General features: G+C 31.7%; 2 protein-coding genes and 1 long non-coding RNA gene across 14 annotated transcripts; 1 reads left to right on the plus strand and 2 right to left on the minus strand.

Moving 5' to 3' along the window:
- The first annotated feature begins 1,672 nt into the window (after positions 1–1,672).
- Positions 1,673–9,521, plus strand: LOC105766309 (8-amino-7-oxononanoate synthase). Of its 12 annotated transcripts, none has more exons than XM_052629962.1 (10): positions 1,673–1,925; positions 2,434–2,650; positions 2,754–2,795; positions 3,435–3,523; positions 4,130–4,349; positions 4,954–5,011; positions 5,713–5,805; positions 5,929–5,991; positions 8,889–8,957; positions 9,068–9,521. In XM_052629962.1, the coding sequence occupies exons 1-5, from the start codon at positions 1,790–1,792 to the stop codon at positions 4,330–4,332; spliced, it is 687 nt and encodes a 228-aa protein (XP_052485922.1). In that variant the 5' UTR covers positions 1,673–1,789; the 3' UTR covers positions 4,333–4,349; positions 4,954–5,011; positions 5,713–5,805; positions 5,929–5,991; positions 8,889–8,957; positions 9,068–9,521. The 12 variants fall into 12 exon arrangements, 11 of the variants coding, with proteins under 11 accessions (XP_052485922.1, XP_052485921.1, XP_052485924.1 ...); XM_052629965.1 differs by lacking the exons at positions 8,889–8,957; positions 9,068–9,521 and adding exons at positions 2,075–2,162; positions 6,241–6,495 and having other exon boundaries at positions 1,776–1,925; positions 2,412–2,650; XM_052629961.1 differs by lacking the exons at positions 8,889–8,957; positions 9,068–9,521 and adding an exon at positions 6,241–6,495.
- Positions 9,522–11,588: 2,067 nt separating this feature from the next.
- LOC128040940 (uncharacterized) lies at positions 11,589–17,271 on the minus strand. The gene is made up of 6 exons (XR_008195698.1): positions 17,163–17,271; positions 16,650–16,722; positions 15,631–15,697; positions 13,350–13,433; positions 13,208–13,251; positions 11,589–11,816 (listed from the first exon to the last, which is right to left on the minus strand). It is a non-coding gene; the product is annotated as an uncharacterized LOC128040940 (long non-coding RNA).
- A 171-nt stretch (positions 17,272–17,442) lies between these two features.
- On the minus strand, positions 17,443–19,634 carry LOC128041097 (uncharacterized). Its single transcript, XM_052630425.1, has 7 exons — positions 19,631–19,634; positions 19,176–19,309; positions 18,887–19,049; positions 18,732–18,835; positions 18,152–18,364; positions 17,746–17,971; positions 17,443–17,489 (listed from the first exon to the last, which is right to left on the minus strand). The coding sequence occupies exons 1-7, from the start codon at positions 19,632–19,634 to the stop codon at positions 17,443–17,445; spliced, it is 891 nt and encodes a 296-aa protein (XP_052486385.1).
- Positions 19,635–20,661: the final 1,027 nt, after the last annotated feature.

A 20,661-nucleotide genomic window follows, 5' to 3' on the forward strand; every position in this document is an offset into this window, starting at 1 on the left:
TGTTAAACTAATTCAATTATTATTTAAAATTTATATAAATAAAATGACAATAATTTATTTATCCTTCTAACTTTACAAAAAATCATTACAACCCTTCATTTAATTTTTATCTTTTAACCCTTAAATTTATATTATTTATTAAATCACTCAAAATAGATGGGAAAAATTATTCTTTATTAAATTTACTAAACATGGAAGGCAAAGGCCTCAAATGAAAACAATTTTCACCTAAACGTTTTTATAACTTATATACTTTTAAATTAATTAATAATGGTAAAATTACATGTTAATCCCTACAAATGATAAAAATTTTATTTAATCCTTATAAAAATATAATTAAAATGGTAAAATTACATTTTTAACTATACTAAAATATACAATTTAATTCCATCTCCTCCCAAAAAAAAAAAAACATTACCGTTAATCCTGTTCATAGGAGGCTGAAAGTGATACCCAGTTCGATGAAGTTGTTTTACAGTAAGTGCAGTTTTAGATTGTAAATGTGGATGAACCTTATGAAATGCTTCAACGACGCCATTCTTACTTATTATCTCACAAAAACACCCAATTATTAAATAAACTAACAAAATATTTTCTGTAAACTCCATTGAAATTTCGAAAGCCGAATGTTGAAACGGGATGGTGATTCATTTATATAGGACTGAAATTTAACAATTTCAAAATATATATATTTAAAATGTTTAGATAAGATAGATTTTTATTTGAATTTACTAATAATTTATAATATCAACATTAAATCTACAATTCTTGATTTTCTTTTTTTGAGATAATTAAAATTTTATTCTTATAGTATTTAAATAATTAGGGATTATAGATTATGGTTTATGGTTTAAGGGTTGGGGTTTAAGGGTTAGGGGTTAGGGGTTAGAAGTTAGGGGTTAGGGTTTATGTTTTATGATTTAGGGTTTAAGAGATAAGGGTTAGGGGTTTAGGGTTTAGATTAATTGATATTTTTTAATTTATATATTAAATAATTTATTATATAATTGTAAAAGAGAGAATCATAATTTTAATATATTAAAATTATGATTATAGTTTAATTAATGTAATGATTGATATGGATAGGAAATGAATAATATAAAATCATGATTAACGTCTCAATCTTTAATAGAAATTTGATATGTGAGAGATTAATTGCTTACATTGGATAATTCTAACTTAATAATTAATTACAGTCATTTAATCATTTTTTTCTTATTAAAATATACGATATTTATTTTGAGAGTACTTGGTTTTATTTTATAAAAATTCAATTTATAAAATTATCTAATTCTTTTAAATATTAGATATTACATAAAAATTATATAAAAATTTTAAAATTTATCTAATTTTTTAAATATTACTTAAATTTTCAAAATTTATTTATTTAAAATTGATATAAATTATATAATAATTAAATATAAAATTGTAAAAAAAATCAATTATTAGTGGCGTTTATAATAAAAACGCCGCAAAAAGTAAGCAATAACGGCATTTGGACGATAAACGCCACAAATATGTATTGAATTTTTTCAAAACGTGCTGTTTTACTACATAAATTTAATTTTTTTAGTGGCATTTTTTCTAAAAACGTCGCAAAATCCGTAATTAATTATGTAGGCTTATTTGACACTATATAAGCTCAGCGTGATATTTCAACCAAAATAATTAAAATTAAACCAACAAAGAAAGCCCTAGAAGTCTAAAGAAAAGGGGGGAAAGATGAAGCCGATGCCTATGGAATTCGTGACGGACCCAGACGACCAAGGTTCAGCCATGGAAGTCGACGATGTTGACACACCGGAGATCTTCGGCGAAGGCTTCATTGCTTCCGACAACAAGCTCGCCTATGCCGATTTCTTCAACAACTTCGAAGACGATTTTGATGACTCCGATATCGACTAAAAAAAGAAGAATCATTTCAAGTACTCATCTATCTTTTTTTTCCCTTCTTACTTTCGATTTTTAGGGTCAAACTCAGGTTCTTCTTTTGAAAACCATTATTCGTTTATTTATAGATTTCTGAAGAAATGTTCCTTATTTTTGGGTTTTTACTTGTTTTTTATTTGTTTAGAGCAAACATTACACCAGGGACTGTGTTGATTTTGTTGGCTGGAAGGTTTATGGGGAAGAGAGTTGTTTTCTTGAAGCAACTTTATCAGGCAATCCACTGAATCTGTCTAAATCTTTATCTCTTCTTGCAAAATAAAAAATAAAAAAATCAAAGAATCAAATCAGTTATTAGTATAAACTTATATTTTGATCCATTACTTTGAGTGAGAACGGTTGACGCTTAGTGTACTTCTCTTCGATGCATCACACCAAAAATTTCTTTTAACCATAAATATTCTTCTATTCTAAACTTTTCTGAAGACTGATGCTTGTTTTTTTCTTCTGAATTTATGCTTTAGGACTGTCTTCTTTGTCTTACAGGGTTTTCAGCCAATATGGCATTGATGGTAGCACTTAGAAACCTTGCATCCCTCATTGCAGCAGGCAACGTGCCTGTGAAGGATGAAAAAATTGCCATTTTCTCTGATGAACTAAACCATGCATCAATAATTGATGGTATTCGTCTTGCTGAAAGACAAAGAAGTGTAGAATTCTTTGTATATAAACACTGCGACATGTCCCATCTCCGTGAACTATTGTAGGTTTTTACTTTTCACATAGATTATTCTGATAATCATTCTCTTTCTAGGACTTTCTCTCTAACTATGCTGCATAATGGCAATTTTTTTGGATGTTGACAGATCAAATTGCAAAATGAAGAAAAAGGTTGTTGTGACCGATAGGTTAGTCATGTTTCTACAGATGTTCATTACATTGTCATTTCTCTATCCTACAAAGATAAGTAACAGCAAACCTTTCTTTCGCATTTTCATGCTTTTTTTTTTCTGGATGTCCAAGAATATTGTACATTTTCAAATAACTATAATTTGCATTTTTTGCATCTTACCAATGAAATACATGTTTATGAATATAACTAGATTTTTGCAACTGCATTCATTTATGAATGATTCTTGGGTCTATGCCGTTTGTAGCATTTAAATATCCCATCTGTAGGCTTGCAGAATAATATGATAACCACAAAAATAATAGACTATATACATTTAAGAATTAGATTCTTTGTCCATTTAGATTTTTTAATGCTAATTTAAAACTTTTATTTTGTGTCCACTCATGGGGAAATATGCTTTCAAATTACACCCTGGCATAATTCAAAATTACATAGATATGTTCATGATGTTACCCTTTAAGATATGTTAGCTCACAATGTATTTTGACTCCAACATTCCTTCACATCTATATCTAATATATACTAGCTCACCAAAATACATTTGTATTTTAGCATGTATCTTGATTGAATGTTTCATGTGATTTATGTGAATGTAACATATTTAGTCATGCCAGTCTGAAAACCATGTGAACAGCAAAAGGTGGAAACAACTTATCCAATCAAGGGGCCGTTCTTTCATATTTTCTACTGCCACACCAGTTCCTATAGCTACTGCTGGGCATGGTAAAATTCAGCATTATTTCAGTTTGACCTATTCCTTTTGTTATTATCCTTACTATTGTACCAGTAGATTTCAGTGAAATCAGATACATTCTTCTTTATCTTGTGGCCAAATATGCTGCCAATCCCTATACTTTAATGGAGTTTGAGATTTAATCTTTGTACTATAATCGTTGACACTGTTAGTATTTTCTGTCAAAATTTGCCATCAATACATCCATGCAATCAGTACCAACTTCAAAAGCAAATCATTATGATCTCACCAAACATACTTGATGGTAGGCAAATTTTGAAGAAAAATACTGTGTCTATGATTGGACTGAAATTTTCAAATCAAAAAAGTGTTTTGAGTATTTAATTTTCAAGTACAGGAATTAAATCTCAAACTTTATCAAAGTACAGAGACTGTCATCATATTTTGATATTATTAATTATTACCACTAACAGGATTTATTTCTGTTCAAGTAATGATCCCTAACTTCTAGGAAATAAAGAGATGGAGTTTAATATGTAATGTACAATGTTAGAAATGAATTCTCTTTTTGCCTTATCCGCAGATGTAATTGTAGCATTTGCCTTCTTGCTAACAAAATAAATACAACTTAGCAGCTGCTGTTATTGTGGCAAAAAGAGAGACCTGGCGTCGAAGAGAACTTTGGAACCGAGTAGAGGATTTCTGTGCTTTGACTGGAATTGCCATTTCCAGTCCAATAATATCTCTTATTGTAGGAAGTGAAAAGAAAGCCTTGAAAGCTAGCAGGTTCCTTCTCTCATCCCCATCCATCACCCTTCTTTTTTTGGTACAACAATGATTCGATTCCTGGTGAAGGTGAACACCCGATTAATAGGCAACAATTTAATGTTTGAATACGTTATCCCTTCTGTTGGCCAATGTTGCTGCGATTTTTTATTTTTCTTAAATATCTTAAAAGCTTCCTGAAAATTAAGGATTTGCTTTGCTGAAGGAATTTGTGTTTTTAAAATTTCATAACTCTATTTTGTAAACCATGGTAATAAACTTTAAGGTTCATGGATATGGATATATATATATAGAGAGAGAGAGAGAGAAGTGCAATAGGGACTGTAATTCTTTCTTAATTATTAGCTACTATTTGAGACCATCCAAGGTTAAGCTTATTCCATGTTTCTTATCTTGTGCATTCTTTTTTGTGTTTTTTTCATTGAGGGTTTCATAGGGTCTTTAGTAGTTTTTCTCTTCTTCATGTTTGATTGTTTATAATCAACCGGATTGACAAAAATGCAAAGAAAAATAAGCATGTATTTTGTATATTTAACTTATTCACCCTCTTTCATGTGCTTCATATAACATTTATGTTATTCATATTTAAAATCACTGAAGGACATGTTCGGTTTCCTTTTTTCAAATTAAAAAAATCACTTCTCTTAACATCCGTGTATTATGTTCTTTGCAGAAATTCATATGTTGGCAATCTTTCTCTTTTCTATGAAATAGAGTAGAAGCTTAAGCAGGTGACTATGCTCAGTTTTCTTTTTCCTTTTACTTGATTCCTCTAAACAATACTGAGTTTTGCTCCAGCATCTTTTTCACTAAGATGTCCTTGTCATTGTTTACATTTTGAACAAACATACTGTTAAAGATCATAACATGATTTATCCATCATAGAGCTGCTTGGTAGTAAGTTGATGAAATTTTTTTTTTTTGCGTGCTACAATACTTGCATATTCTTTGATTAATAACTAACAAGAACGTGCATCTGAGGAAGAAATAAAATAACAGGTTTGTATGTTAAATTTGTGTCCATTTTATTTTAATTTCTTAATTTTCATCAGCTTTAGATCATGTCAATTTATATATTTTTGTTACTACTATTTGCAAGGCCCATTAGATATTGAAGGTACTAAAGCTATAATTTTCTTTATAATTGTTTCAAATTTGAACATTCACATTTCACGTTTTAGGATTTTCATCTTCACTTCAAGTCTTAGATTTACTTTTTTTTCATTTTATTTCATTAATATTTTAAGTAGGAATTAAAATTATTAACATAATGACTTTTTGAATTGGACGTGGATATGTATAGGATTGAACAATTTAACAAATTTGAAGAAACTCGATTTAACTTGGTTGAAGTTTTGTATGTTTTCTTATTTCCATTTCCTTTTTGTCCTGTTTCTTTGCCTCTCTTCTATTGCAATTTTTTCTAAGCCAGATTCTGTCAGCAAGAAGGTACATTTTAGTCTCCAGTTACAGACAGATCCTAGGCAAAATTATCTCCATGCTAAATCTTGTCTTCAGCCTTCAGGTATAGTGTTTCTTAGTAAGTAGGAACTCTTCTATGTTAGTTGTTTTTTGCATTGTTGTGATATAATTTCTTAAAGGAATAAGGTAAACATCATGCTACTGATTAAATGTTTTTCAAGTATAGATACTCCTGCATCAAAAACTCTTTCTTGGCACTTATCCTCAGAAACCAAGTCTACTTTGAAAGGTTAGTTTGGCTTAAAAATTCTATGTTGAATGGATATTTTCCTTTGAGTGTAACTCTTCTAATGTTCAGCTGAGAGAAAGAAGTTATTAACATTGCTTTTATAAATCACTTCTGGACTGTTGTGTGATCACATGTTTTGATGATTGATGTTAATATATATATATATATATGGTTTTGCTCTATGAAAATCCTTTTGTTTTCACATGTTGCCATGCTAAACTAGTAGCACTCTTTATCTTAATTTTTCAGTCACTACTCAGAGGTAGGTTCTTGTATGAAAGACCTGTTGAAGAGGAGAGACCACCTTCAGTGGCAGTGAGTGAATTAAATCAATTAAGTCACTACTCAGAAGTAAAATATCCATTAGCCTGTTACTTTATCAGAATGTGTTATATTTCCTCAACAATGTCTAATTTGAGTTTATAGAAGCAATAAACTCATGTAGTAAATAATGGATGTAGTAAACCCGTTTCAGTCTAATTTCAAAGGGTTTTTGAATTTCCATTTTAGTCTATAAATTTTCAAGTTTATTACTGTACATTTTGAACTTGTGCATTTTTTTTTGCAATCAACTAGTTGCATTATTTGAACTTGTAATTTTGTTATTTAAATATTAACATGATTTTTCAATATTTGACTAAAAAATTAATTTATTATATGATTAAATATCATCTTTTTGACTAAAAGTATATATTTAATACTAAATAATTTTTGATATTAATAATGTTTGATTTTAATATTTAATATTTTAAAAAGTTAGTGGCGTTTGTAACCAAAGCGTCGCTAAAAGGTCTTGAGCTCTTGTGCCGTTTGTGGAAAAGCGCCGCTAAAGGTCGTGATCTATAGCAGCGTTTGTGAGAAAGCGTCGCTAAAGGTCTTGATCTTTAGCGGTGTTTGTGAGTAAAGCGCCGCTAAAGATCATGTTCTTTAGCGGCGTTTGAGGGTAAAGCGCCGCTAAAGATCATGTTCTTTAGCGGCGTTTGAGGGTAAAGCGCCGCTAAAGACCATGTTCTTTAGCGGCGTTTGTGGGTAAAGCGCCGCTAAAGATCATGTTCTTTAGCGGCGTTTTTTATCATAAACGCTGCAAAAGTTAGTGACGTTGTCAAAAACGGCATTTTTTGCGGCGCTAGTGAAAGCAAAAAATTAAAATAATAGTATGCGAAAATTTAAAATAATATTAATAATAAATTTAGAGTAATTATGATGATAAACTAAAAATAATAATACAAGAAAACATAAAATAATACATATAAAAAAACTTTTAAAATAATAATACAACAATAAATTTATAATAATAAGTTTAATTATTACAATTATACTAGATTTAAAAATAAATATATTAAAAACAACAGAATAAAATATTTAAATAAATTTTTATAAAAGAAATGAGCAAATTTAAATAAGGATTAAATCGAATTTAAAACCAAATTAAAAGGAAAATATGTAAATAAAAAAAACTGAGGGCCAAAATGTGGCACGCGAATAACATGGGGGACTTAATGGAAAATATTCCCTTCTCCTCCAAAATGCGGCGCTGCAATCTGGGTTAAAATGAAACAAAAAAGATAACTGCGGGGACAAAATTAAAATTAAAAAAAAAATCAAATTGAATCAATTATAGAAGTGAGGGGACTAAAACCATAAATTTCCCACTTAAGCTTCAAAAACACGCGAATACCTTTCGGATTGGGTTGGGTCGCGCTAGTCATGGCCTATACGACGTCGTTTCAATGCCTATAACCCCTGCTCAAAACGGTACTGTATGGCACCACTATTTAAAATGGTACTGTATGGTACCACTGATTAGTCCTTTGGGTCAGTTTGTACAGGTTAGTAAGTCGTATAGGCAGTGTCTGTTGGAAATTCAAGGTGTTATGTTTTCGGCTAATCTGATGGAGTTACCTTTCGGTGTGTTTGATCTGGTTTCGAGTATGGACTGGCTTATGGAGTTACCATCTAGTGAGTTTGATCTATCTATCTATCTATCTATTATCCTATGAAAAACAATATATAACATATGCATATTAAAAGATCTCTAGAAACATAACTTTAATGAAGCATAAGTAGCAATCACATGTGGGACATTTCAATAAAATGTCCATACACTAAAGAAATGTGGGCATTACAGTTCTATTGTCATGGTTGTAATGCCACAAAAATTTTTAACTTTTGGAATTGTTAGAAATTTATGAGTAAAGTGATTTGGTTCGGTGTGATAAGTTTTGGGTCCGAATCCTTTCCTTTGTATCTTTGTTAAATTTTGTCTAAACCCCTAACTTTGAGTATCTAATTTAAAAACTATTTGTGTGCATCTGTTGCCAAGAATGAGCCCATTGGTTTAGTGGTAAGGCTTCATCTTACCCTTTGATCTTGTGTTCGAGTCTGTGAGCATGCAAATGAGTATTACTTTATTAATATCTTTGTGTGCTGCCCATCTAGTAGTGTTTAGGTTGAGTTTGGACTTTAGAAATTCTGTTCAGATTAGTAGGGTAGTGGTTGGTTATGATTTGGTTTATAATTTTATTTTATTTTGAAAAAAAAAGATTAATTAGTTTTCCCCAAAATTTCTCCCAATTCTACTCTCACGTCTCTCACTCCCCCACTCCCTTTTTTGGTTTTGTTTCACATACTGTTTCTTTTCTTTTCTTTCTTTCCAAAGTTTTCTTCTTTTTCTTTCTTTCCCCTATCAATTTGCTATCCGTCTACCATTGTTACTTTGGTGTTATGTCGCTAGAATTTTGTATCCGATCTTGTGGGTTTTGAAGTTTTCTGCTACACTATTGATTTTGGTGCAAGTATAAGTCTATTCGTTTGGTTAGGAGGTGAATTGCAAATTTTTTATATCATTCTGTGAATGTTCTGTTGGGTTAATTCTTTTATTTTGAATATTTTATTAGGATAATCTCGTGAGGCGTAGAATCATACTCCGACGTTTAGGGAATCATAGAATCGTTTCTTCGATTGGAGTAAGTGTTCTAATGTCTTTTTAAGGACTGAATATGGGCATTAGTGACTGGAATCTTGATTAAGTTTTGCATATCGTTACTAAAATTAGTTGTGTAAATGCTTATTTTAGGTTTTAGGAATCTCGTGGTTAATTCGCATAAGAAAATATCCAAGTGTGTGAATCAAGCCTGTAAGAAAAGCGAATTGAAGAAAGCCGAAATCCCTACTGTCGACGTCACATGACCATATGCCAAGTCGTGTTGCAGGCCATGTGGACGACATGGTCTAAGTTGTTCGGGTAGTGTGGGCCACACGGGCGTATGGGCAATACACGCATGTGTAGGCCATGTGGGCCACATGGGTTGGGGCATTTAGGCCGTATTGGCCACACGCACGTATGAGTCCATTTTTTTGAATATTTACACCTAGGGTTTTTTGATTTCTGGTTCGTATTTAGACCCTCCGTTGGGACCATACTGTGTAATTAAGACTTGAAAACATGATATTTGATTATATGATTTTCTATGTGATATGAATAAGGTATGTGATATATATAGAAATATATATGATCTGTGTTGTGGCAATTCTGAAAGCATGATTTGTTATGAAAAGCATGCATGACATATGTATTATGAATATCTATTAGTACGTACACATGTATTGGGTTGGGATATGATATGACCGAGGCAATGCTAGCAGTTTAATTATCTACCTTATCTAGTGGTATAAAACCATATATATCTGTTTTGGTAGCTCAGCCACGTATTTATATTTCTGGCGGTTTTCTGCTTACTATTATCTGGCAGCGTGATAGCACTACTTTTATAAAGTGACAGACGCTCACCTATTGGTGTGTGGGGCTAGATGGGTACTTGATACCCTAATTGGTGTGTATGGATGGATGAAGATGATGTGTAGCAGATGGGGGTAGATCAAAACATGCATTTAATTTTGTGTATGTTTCTGAACATGATAAGTTTTCTGATCGTACATATGTTTTTGTTAATAAAAATATATTTGGTTCCGTATCTGGTTTCTAAACATATTTTTTTTTATAACAATACATCTAGTTTTGTATCTGAGCATCAATCTTTAATACTATCTGTTAATTTATATGTGTGTGATTTGTTTGAGTTGTGTTACACACTGAGTTCGTAAGCTCACTTTTTGTTTGTTTTCCGGAATCAATAGACTTAGGACGGATCAATGTAGCAGGAGATTGGAGTTTAAGCATATATTTGGTTTGGACTGTTTTTGGACTTTTGGGGATTGTTTTATGTTTGGGTTTTATTTTTAGTTTTAAATTGCTTTAATGTTTAAATTATTTTAATTCGAACTGCAACATGATGAATTTCAAAACCAAATTACAATTATTTTTTCTTTTTCAAAACTATAATTAGCATAGGATTTTTCGTTGCAAAATTAAGTAATTTTATAAGTGTTTTCCTAAAATTAAAATAAATTAAACGAGCAAGGAAAATTTTTTTTCCTAAAAACTAGAATGTCACTATCAAGTATTAATTTACAAAATGTTTTTGAAATGTTAAGTTCGTGGTTTTCAAAGGAATGTATGTAGTCCCTTAAGATTCAGCCGTAATGTCTAGGTCGGGTATGTTGTGTTACAATAGTGCTCCCTAAAGAGCTCAGTTGTTCGCCATAACATGTGCCTTATTCCCGCGGGAAAGAATCGAACCTCCAATCTCGTAGTTAATAAATAAAGTGAGCAATAACCACACCATTACAATTATTAATAATTAACATTATTAGAACGCCATAATAACTTTTTTATAAACAAAGAAAAAACATGAAAACTATTTTGCTTTATAATAGATATGGGAAATTTGGTATTTAAGGAGTAGTTAGATAAAAATGGCTAAACGATATGCAAATTATCATAATAGAAGGTTCTAAAAGAAAATATGAAAGGTGCCCTTACTCCTATCGCTGCTAAACTCATATTCAAATTTGATTACTCACAGTATTACTATTATTATTTACTATTATCAACCATTTTTTTTATGAATCAGGGTGTCTGCTGCTGATAATAATGACTTTGATTTGGCCTCCAACTTGGACAAACGTAGCAGCAAATATCAATGGATCGCCTACTCCTAATGGACAAATGTAAAAGAAAATATGAAAGGGTCCCCACTCCCAAAGTCGCTTAATATAATCATATTTAACTATTCACAATATTATTATTATTCACAATTACCAATTTTTTCTAGAAACAAAGAAAAAAATAAGAAAATATTTTTCGTTTATAATAGAAATGGGAAAGTTTGTATTTAAGGAGTAGTTAGATGAAAATGGCTAAACGATATGGGAATTACCATAAGAGAAATTTGTAAAAGAAAATATGAAAGGTCCTTTCACTCCTGTCGTATAACACCCCAAACTCGGCCTAGATGCTATGGCTGAGTTTGGCGATGTCACATGGTAGTATTTTTCAAAATGTGAGTTGTCGTCAAAAACCTTCTATCTTAATCACTTCTTTGCACTCTCTTATGCTTAATTCCAATACGTGTCTATCAAATTCAAACGTGATTCATATTCCAAAGTTATTCTCTTTCAAAACGTTATTAATTTTCAAAACGTCACTTATTGCAGAAGCTTTTTAAAACAGTTTGCATATTTGTGTGTATTTTGTTAATACATTTGATTCGTTTTGAAAACTCGATTATCCCTACTACTAGCATTTGTAAATCAAAACAATAGAAACCCCAAATTAAAAATAAAAATCCAAAGAGGCCATTATTATAGAAAAATACCCCCAAAATAAAATAAAAATTATAATTAAGTACTAAGTCGAATTAAATAGGTCGTGTGCCCACCGTTGAGTCCTCCGTCGCACCGATCCGCCTATGTCTGGGGATTCCCTGTACAGTCAAATTAGAAGGGTAAGTTTAAAAAAACACAGTGTGTAATCCCATAATAAGCAAACAGACAGAAAGTAATCACAGTCTGGGCCTAAGCCTATTTCAGTAATAGTTTTAGTTTCAATTAGGCCTTAGCCCATTACAATACAGAAGCAGTCATGTATTTGGGCCTTTGCCCATTACAGTAACAGTATTCAATAAAGAAACAAATATACAGTATCAAATTCTACCCTGCCAGCCTCTACACTCCAACTCCGTCTAACCCTACACTCCATGTGGGGATATAATCAACCCACCCATCCCTACACTCCAAAAAGTATCGAATGCGGCACTAGACAGTAGTTTGCAGCTGAGCTGCCAATAATCTAGGCTCGAGGCCTTTCAGTGCACTTATTCCGAACAATATAAACCCCCAACCCAATGCAATGCAATATCCAGTAATGACATGTTATATCATGGCAATAACGCATACAATTTCAATATAGTAAATATCGTCATGCTCGATAACATGTATATATATCAGTCATACAGTCATTATTAGTCAATTAGGGGTCTAGGTAAGCTTATTGACCCTACAGTAGGTCCACAGTCGTCTCGGGCAACCCGTGCAACCTTAGTAGTCAAACAGTGAGATTGGGCCCACGGCCCACATTGCATGCCCTTGTGCGCCTACACGCCCGTGTGGCCCACACAACCCAAAATGGCCTTAGCCTCATGATCCATTTTAGTGTAACCCATGCTAGATAATTATTCATATGTGTTTCCACTATTTACTTGTATAATCCTTCAAAGTTGTCTAATTAAGTCACTTTTACTAAATTATTTGTATCTTAAGCTACAGAATTTAGAACTAAAGTTTGAAATTTTCCCTAAAACTAGACTCACATATCTTCTTAAGATAAAATTTTTAGTATTTTTGGTTTAGTCAGTAAGTACAGTTTATTCTTTAAAGTTTCCCCTACTCTGCTGTCTGGCAGTTTTGACCTTTCTGTACTAAAAATTAATTATCTTCTCGTACAAATTTTGGATGATGTTCTTGTTTGTATATCTTAAAAGTATACTCATTCAGGATTTTAAAAATATAAAATATAGTCCATACTTATTTTTATACAATTTTTAATAATTTTTGGAAGTCAGGACAGGGGATTCCGAAATCATTCTGACCCTGTCTCACTAAAATTCCATTATCTCATAATATGAAATTATGTTGCTTACTTCGTTTCTTCTATGAGAAACTAGACTAAAATATATTTAATCCCATATTTTTTCACCCTCTAACTCGATTCCCACAATTTATGGTGTTTTTTTAGATTTAGCCTACTGCTACTGTCCAAACAGCAAGTAATATTAGCTTTTCGCCAAATCCATTATTTTGTGTTTCGGGTATACACCTGGTATGGATTGATGCTACAACGATCCTCGAGCACTGCAGAACCTATAATTGACCAATTTCACTCAATTTATCAATTAATTGATCGAACTAAAACTAAATCCGAAACGAGAAACGCATCCCTTAAGCAATGAAATGCTTACCCCAGCACCTCGAAACAGTTGGTTACGCAATAGCACGATGAGACCCTTAATCCACGTGAGATGCTACTGCCAAATGCCACAAACCTTCAAATCAAAGTTGAATAAATAAAATTGTAAGTTAAAGAGAGCAAAAACTCTACTTACCAGAACGTGCGACGAAAATTGACCCAACCGAACGAAGGTGTGGTAGCCAACAAAAGAGACGGAAACAGAAAGAATAATAGAAAGAAAAAAAGTTCGGGTTTGACAACAGAAAGACAAAAGGTGAAGAAGAAAGGAAGAAGAGATGGCGTCAAAAAAGTGGGGAGTTTTGGGAAAATCAAAATTTTACAAAAAGGAAATGATAATGCTCAGAAAATCTGATAATCCCAAAATCCACTCCCCTAAATTCTCTCTACCAAACTCCCACTACTCAGATTTTCAATACAACTCAAACTCTCTAACTGACGAGCAAATAAAAATGTATTTGTCCTTACATGCGCGCTGGGATTCGAATTCCTAACCCTCTCCCAAATAACATTCCCCTTAGCCACCAGACCAGCAAGCCCATTCTAGCAATTACTTACAAACTTTTAATTAAAAGCCTACTAGAGAGAAATAGGGGTTAAGTAAAAACAATACTAGAATTTGCCAAAGTCAAGGCTTGAACTCAAGACCTCCCAAACTCACCAGAGCACTTAACCACAAATGCCAATACATAATTATGTCACATTTTCAAAATAACAAAAATAAGAATTTTGGGGCGTTACATGTTGCTTCTAAACTCATATTCAAATTTAATTACTCACAATATTAAAATTATTATTTACAATTGTGAACCATTTTTTTTGAACCAGGCTGTCTGCTGCTAATAATAAGGAATATGATATGACCTCCAACTTGGGAAAATGTAGAAGGAAATATGAATGGGTCCCCTACTCCTAATGGACAAACATAAAAGCAAATATGAAAGGGTCCCCACTCCCAATGCTGCCTATTGTATTCAAATTTGATTACTTACAATATTATTGTTATTTACAATTATCAATATTTTATTGACAAAATCACGGTGTTCATTATCGGTAGCAATGACTAATCCCTTCGTCGTAGATGTTATTCCAAAAAGGAAACGATGGCCATTAAATGTGTTTCATTCCCATGGGGTGGGGATCCAACTCCCAACCTCATTATTAAGGGATTAGTTGAGCAAGGGCCACATCATTATTAATAACAAAGTTAAAATGCCATTATTATTGTTTTTAGAAACAAAGAAAAGAACACGAAAGTTGTTTTGTTTTATAATATAAATGGGAAATTTGGTATTTAAGAAGTAGTTAGATCAAACTGGCTAAACAATATTGAAATTACCATAATAGAAGGTTGTAAAAGAAAATATGAAAGGTCCCTTCACTCTCGTCACTTCTAAACTTGCATTTAAGTTTGATTACTCATAGTATTAAAAATATTATTTACAATTATGAACCATTTTTTTTAAATCAGGCTGTCCGCTACTGATAACAATCACTCTGATTTGACATCCAACTTAGACAAATGTAGAAGCAAATATCAATGGATCCCCTACTCCTACTGGATAAATGTAAAAGAAAATATGAAAGAGTCTCCACTCCCAACGCCGCCTAATAAATTTTACTTTGACTACTCACAATATAATTATTATTCACAATTATCAATATTTTATTGACAAAATCACGGTGTTCATTGTCAGTAGCAATGACTAATCCTTTCGTTGTAAGTGCTCTTCAAAGAAGTAAACGGTGGCCATGGAATGTGCTCCTGTAACAACCCCTAACCCCAAATCGTCACCGAAACAGGGTTACGAGGCATTACCGGACATATCAAACAATTTACAAATAATTCTTAAATAAATAACCAACATATTAAAATAATTCGTAAATTCATATAAATTTTACTAATTGATTTCATTTTTTTATAAAAATTTAAAAGATTTCGCTTATTTTACATAAAACCCCGCAAAATTTCAAAACATAACCAAATTTCAATTCCAAGATTTCAATCAAGGAATTTATATACTTAAATCTTACTTGACATATTGACATAACAACTTAATTAATAAAAATCCTATTATCATTTCTAATTAACTCATAAAACTAATCAAGTCATTTCAATTTGATACCAATGCCATAAAGGACTTTTACCATTTTACTAATATAATCATCAAAACACATAATATCTTACTTTACAACAAAACTATATAACATACCAAAATAACTATTATAATTCTTATGTACATGCCACTTTCATTTAAGGAAGAAAACATCACCGAAATCTCTATGCAAGAGTCGGGATTGACCTGGATGCTGAACCGAGACTCAGACCCCTTTTTCAACCTGCGCACGGAAAGAACCGTACGCTGAGTATTTTATACTCAGTGGTATTACCAAAATTCAAATTATAATATCAATAAAGAATTATAATTACGAAGCATGTAACTATCCGATTTCTTAAATATCAATTAATTCATAAATTTTCATTATTTAACAATAACAATACAATTTTTAGCTATTCTTCAATCTCAATCACATATCACATGTAGCAATTTCAATCACTACATAAACATTAAATTCATGCCTTTTATTTTCAATATCAATTTCAATATGAAAAATTTAAATTTTCTCATATTCAATACCACAATCGATCAAATTCATTGATTTTCTCATTTGAATTATTCACCCTATTAACAATCTGGACTATGACAGATACACGGATTCCAACCCAAACACACCAATACGGCAAATTGTGCCTAAAACGGTCATAGTACCTGATCAGTATACGAAACATAAGTGCCTAAAATGACACACGAGGTGCCTGATACGACACATAAAGTGCCTGAGATACGACACATAAAGTGCCTAATCGGCAAAGCCGATAAATCTCGTACTCTTCCAAATCCTATGGCATGCCAATTATATCCGACTCAGTCCGACTAGTTAATAGGGTATTTCTATTTCACAATCCAATTTTCAAGAATTCATTTTCAATATCAATTATACTTTTCATTCACTAATCAAAACACAATTCGATAGCAACACATACTTTACTCATTCAATTCAATTTTCCAAATTCAATTCCCAATCATAATTCATTTCAAAATTTATTTTTCCATTTTCAATTCAATATTCATTTCAGTTCTATTCATATATCCATTATTCAATTGAATTTCTTCCCTCTTAATAATAATACTTATCTTATATTTCACTTACCTTATTATTTACTTACCATACACATAATTTAAATTTAACTTTCAAACAATTAAATAATTTGAATTATAGTAATACAAACCCGGATTTGCTCGATTATTCCTCAACGACCTTCTCCTTCCCTTTTTGTGCCAATACCTCGAATTCTTTATTAGCTACGAAAATTAAATAATTAAATAATTAATTACAGCACAAATTTTACAATAAAAATAAAATTTCTATCAAATTTTATACTTTAATTCCAATTTAATCCTAACTAGATTTATCTACTTTTCTAATTTAATTCACACTCTATTTCTATTCAAAGTTCTTGTAAACTCAAATTTATCTACTAATTTTTCAGCATTTTCACTAATTTTGAATTTTCCTCAATTTAATCCCTAAAACTCAAAACTTATAGTTTAGTTTACAATTCAATCCTTTATTCAATTCCAAATAAAATTTCTATCAAATAAATGCTCAATTCCATCATTTATTCAACATAAACCCTACTAAAAATCTATTAACTTTCAAATTTTCAACTTAAATCCAAGAGTATTTCATTCTAGGATTCCAAAACATCAAATTTATGAGAAAATGACTTGATTTAGCTTACCTATTAAACTTTAAGCTTCAAATTCTCAATTTTCCCCTTTCTTTTCTTTCCTTTTTCTTCCTCTGTTTTCGTCTCTTTCTCTGTTTCTTTTCTATTCTTCTTCTCTTTTCTATTCTTTTATTTTTGTTATAATAATATAATATATAATAATTAATAGAAATATCTTTTACCACACATGTCATATTCATAACCATAAATTTGTCTTAATCTTATTTATCTCACAATATAATAATAATAATTTAATAATATATTTTAACGCATAAAATCTTAGATTTTATGCTTATGCCGCCTCAAATTTGGCAATTGACATAATTGCCCATTTGGCCCCTATTATTTTCCTTTAATCTATAATTAAACTTTTCTTCTATTGTAATTTAATCCTTTTACTAATTACTCTTAATTACACTAAATTCACCTAATTAATACCTAATTAAACACTAAACTAAACTCATAATTACTTCTAATAATTATTTTCAAACTCAATTTACTAAGAAAAAGACCCGATATTATACTTTTTCGATGCCCGTGAATTTTTGGGTCATTACATTTCTCCCCCTTAATAAATTTCGTCCTCGAAATTTACCTGAGAAGAGATGAGGATATTGTTCTCTCATTGTCTCTTCTAGTTCCCAAGTCGCTTCTTCCACACTATGACTTCTCCATAAAACTTTAACTAAAGGAACACGTTTATTTCTTAATTCTTTCACTTCTCGAGCCAGTATCTGAACCGGCTCTTCTTCATAAGTTAAATCAGATCGAATTTCAATTTCTTCAGTGAGAAGGATATGAGAAGGATCCGATCTATATCTCTGAAGCATCGAAACATGAAAAAGATCATGAATTTTCTGTAATTCTGGAGGTAAGGCTAATCGATACGCAACAGGCCCAATTCTTTCCACAATCTCGTACGGCCCAATAAAACGTGGACTCAATTTTCCTTTCCGACCAAATCTCAAAATTTTCTTCCATGGCGAAACTTTGAGGAATACTTTATCACCAAAGGAATATTCAATATCTCGTCGTTTCAAATCTGCGTAAGATTTATGTCTGTCGAGTGCGGCTTTCAGTCTATCTTTAATCTTTTTAACTGTTTCCTCTGTCTCTTGAATCAATTTCGGTCCAATCACTTTTCTTTCTTTTAATTCTGTCCAACATACTGGTGATCGATATCTTCGACCGTATAGTGCTTCATATGGAGCCATCTGAATACTAGATTAGAAACTATTATTATAAAAAAATTCTGCTAATGGAAAATATCGTTCCCAACTTGACGCAAAATCGATGATACAAGCTCTCAACATATCTTCCAAAATTTGAATTATCAGCTCAGACTGTCCATCAGTTTGTGGATGAAATGCAGTGCTAAAATTAAGTCACGTACCCAATGACTCATGTAACTGCTTCCAAAATCTTGATGTAAACCAAGGATCCCTTATCTGAAATTATTGATACCGAAATACCATGTAATCTAACAATCTCTCGGATATAAACCTCGTCAAGCTTCTATAGTGACCAATCTGTTCTAACTTCTATAAAATAAGCTGACTTTGTGAGTCGATCAACTATTACCCAAATGGCATTCTTTTTACTCACTGACAATGGCAATCCTGTAACAAAATCCATGGTAATGCAATCCCATTTCCACTCGGGAATAGTAATGGGCTGTAACAAACCTGTTGATACCAGATGTTCTGCTTTTACCTACTGACAAGTCAGACATTTACCAACATGATCGACTATATCTTTCCTTATTCCTGGCCACCAATACAGTTCTCGTAGATCATGATACATCTTCATTCCACCAGGGTGTAAAGTAAAAGTACTATCATGTGCTTCTAAGAGAATCACCTTTTTAATCTCAAAAGTAGCTGGGATACAAATACGATTCTGAAATCTGAAACAATCATACTTATCAATACTAAAATTTTCCACCGTACCATGCTGTACCATTTCTCTTTTCTTCATCAACTTTTCATCTTCTAGTTATGCTGCTCTGATTTGATCAAACATTACCAGCTTGACTCTTAACTCAGCTAACAAACTTCCATCATCATTAATACTAAGCCGAGCAAACATTGCCTGTAATTCAACCGCTACTTTTCTGCTCAATGCGTCTACTACGACATTTGCCTTTCCTGGATGATAATCTATAACACAATCATAATCTTTTAAAAGTTCCATCCATCATCTTTGTCTCAGATTCAACTCTTTTTGCGACAGAAAGTATTTGCGACGGAGATGGTGTGTAGAGGCTGGATGGGTAGGATTTTTGTGGCTGCATATTTGTTCCTGCTACTGATATTGTGATGGACTAAAGCCCTACTGCATGACTGTTTTGTACTGAGATGGGCTAAGGCCCAAACTGAACTGATACTGATACTAAAAAGGGCTTAAGCCCAGACTGTGGTTATTTGTTTACTGTCTATTCATTTGTATGGGAATTACACACTGAGTTTACGTCAACTCACCCATTCTGTTTAATCTGTATAGGTAATCCCCAGATATAGGCAGATCGGTGCAGCGGAGGACTCAGTGGTGGCCACACGACTTCTTTTACACTGTTTACTACCTATTTTTTATTTTACTTTTATTTGGGAGTATTTTGCTGTAACTATGGCCTTTACTAGTTTTGGTTTAAAATTTGGATTTTATACTATTTTATGATTTAAATCTGCTAGTGTTAGGTAAAACTCAAAATTTTCAAATGAAATTAATGTTTATCAAATACCACAAATAAGCAAACTGTTTAAAAGCTTTCGTAATAAAAATAAAAATAAAAATAAACATTTTGAAATTGAATAACGATTTGTAAATGACTAATGTTTTGAAAACGAATGACACGATTTGAGGTTAAGAGAAGATAATAAAAAATGGTTAAATAGAAAAAAGGATTTAGCAACGTCATATTTTTTTGAAAAGCACTAACATGTGATATCGTCAAATTCGGCCATAATGTCTAGGCCAGGTTTGGGGTGTTACATTTAGTGTTATCAGAGCCAGGTTGCAAAACTTGGCTGTGAATATGGGTTTTTTAATACGTGATTTCTGAAAACTAATTTCTAAATATTTTTACTGAAAGTGTGGTACACCGAGTCTCTGGCTCCGATCCAGTAAGTTTTTTGAAACTGTGAAATGTTTAAACTGAAACTGAAATTGTCTTTAATAGTATAACCTGAAACTGCTATAGGTAGTATATACTAAGACTACTATAGATGGACTATACTAAAAACCCTTAAAATAGTGTATACTGAGACTGTAGTAAAAGTGATAGACATTGATTGACACTGGGATGGATGAAATAAACTTTACATTTCTGATACTATTTTTATAAAATATCTGTTAATAAACATTGAAACTATAAACTGATGTATAAAACTGTTAATATCGATAAAACGTAAATAGACAATGAGCACCAGAAGTACTCGCGGATGGGGTATAATAGGCCGTGGTAGAGGCGGTAGAGGTGCTTGAGCGGGTCTTCGTCATCTAGAAATCTGCC

Source organism: Gossypium raimondii, chromosome 5, assembly GCF_025698545.1.
Source record: "Gossypium raimondii isolate GPD5lz chromosome 5, ASM2569854v1, whole genome shotgun sequence".
In the NCBI taxonomy this organism is placed as follows: domain Eukaryota; kingdom Viridiplantae; phylum Streptophyta; class Magnoliopsida; order Malvales; family Malvaceae; genus Gossypium; species Gossypium raimondii.

Excerpts from the sequence above, each read along its gene's own strand:
- LOC105766309 (XM_052629962.1), top strand. The coding sequence starts at position 1,790 with ATGTTGACACACCGGAGATCTTCGGCGAAGGCTTCATTGCTTCCGACA. Across the intron at positions 2,651-2,753 it reads TCCCATCTCCGTGAACTATT|ATCAAATTGCAAAATGAAGA; the intron begins GTAGGTTTTTAC and ends GGATGTTGACAG. Across the intron at positions 3,524-4,129 it reads TATAGCTACTGCTGGGCATG|CTGCTGTTATTGTGGCAAAA; the intron begins GTAAAATTCAGC and ends ACAACTTAGCAG.
- LOC128041097 (XM_052630425.1), bottom strand. Across the intron at positions 18,836-18,886 it reads AGATATAGTCGATCATGTTG|GTTTGTTACAGCCCATTACT; the intron begins GTAAATGTCTGA and ends TGGTATCAACAG. Across the intron at positions 17,972-18,151 it reads AATATTCCTTTGGTGATAAA|AGATATAGATCGGATCCTTC; the intron begins GTATTCCTCAAA and ends TCGATGCTTCAG.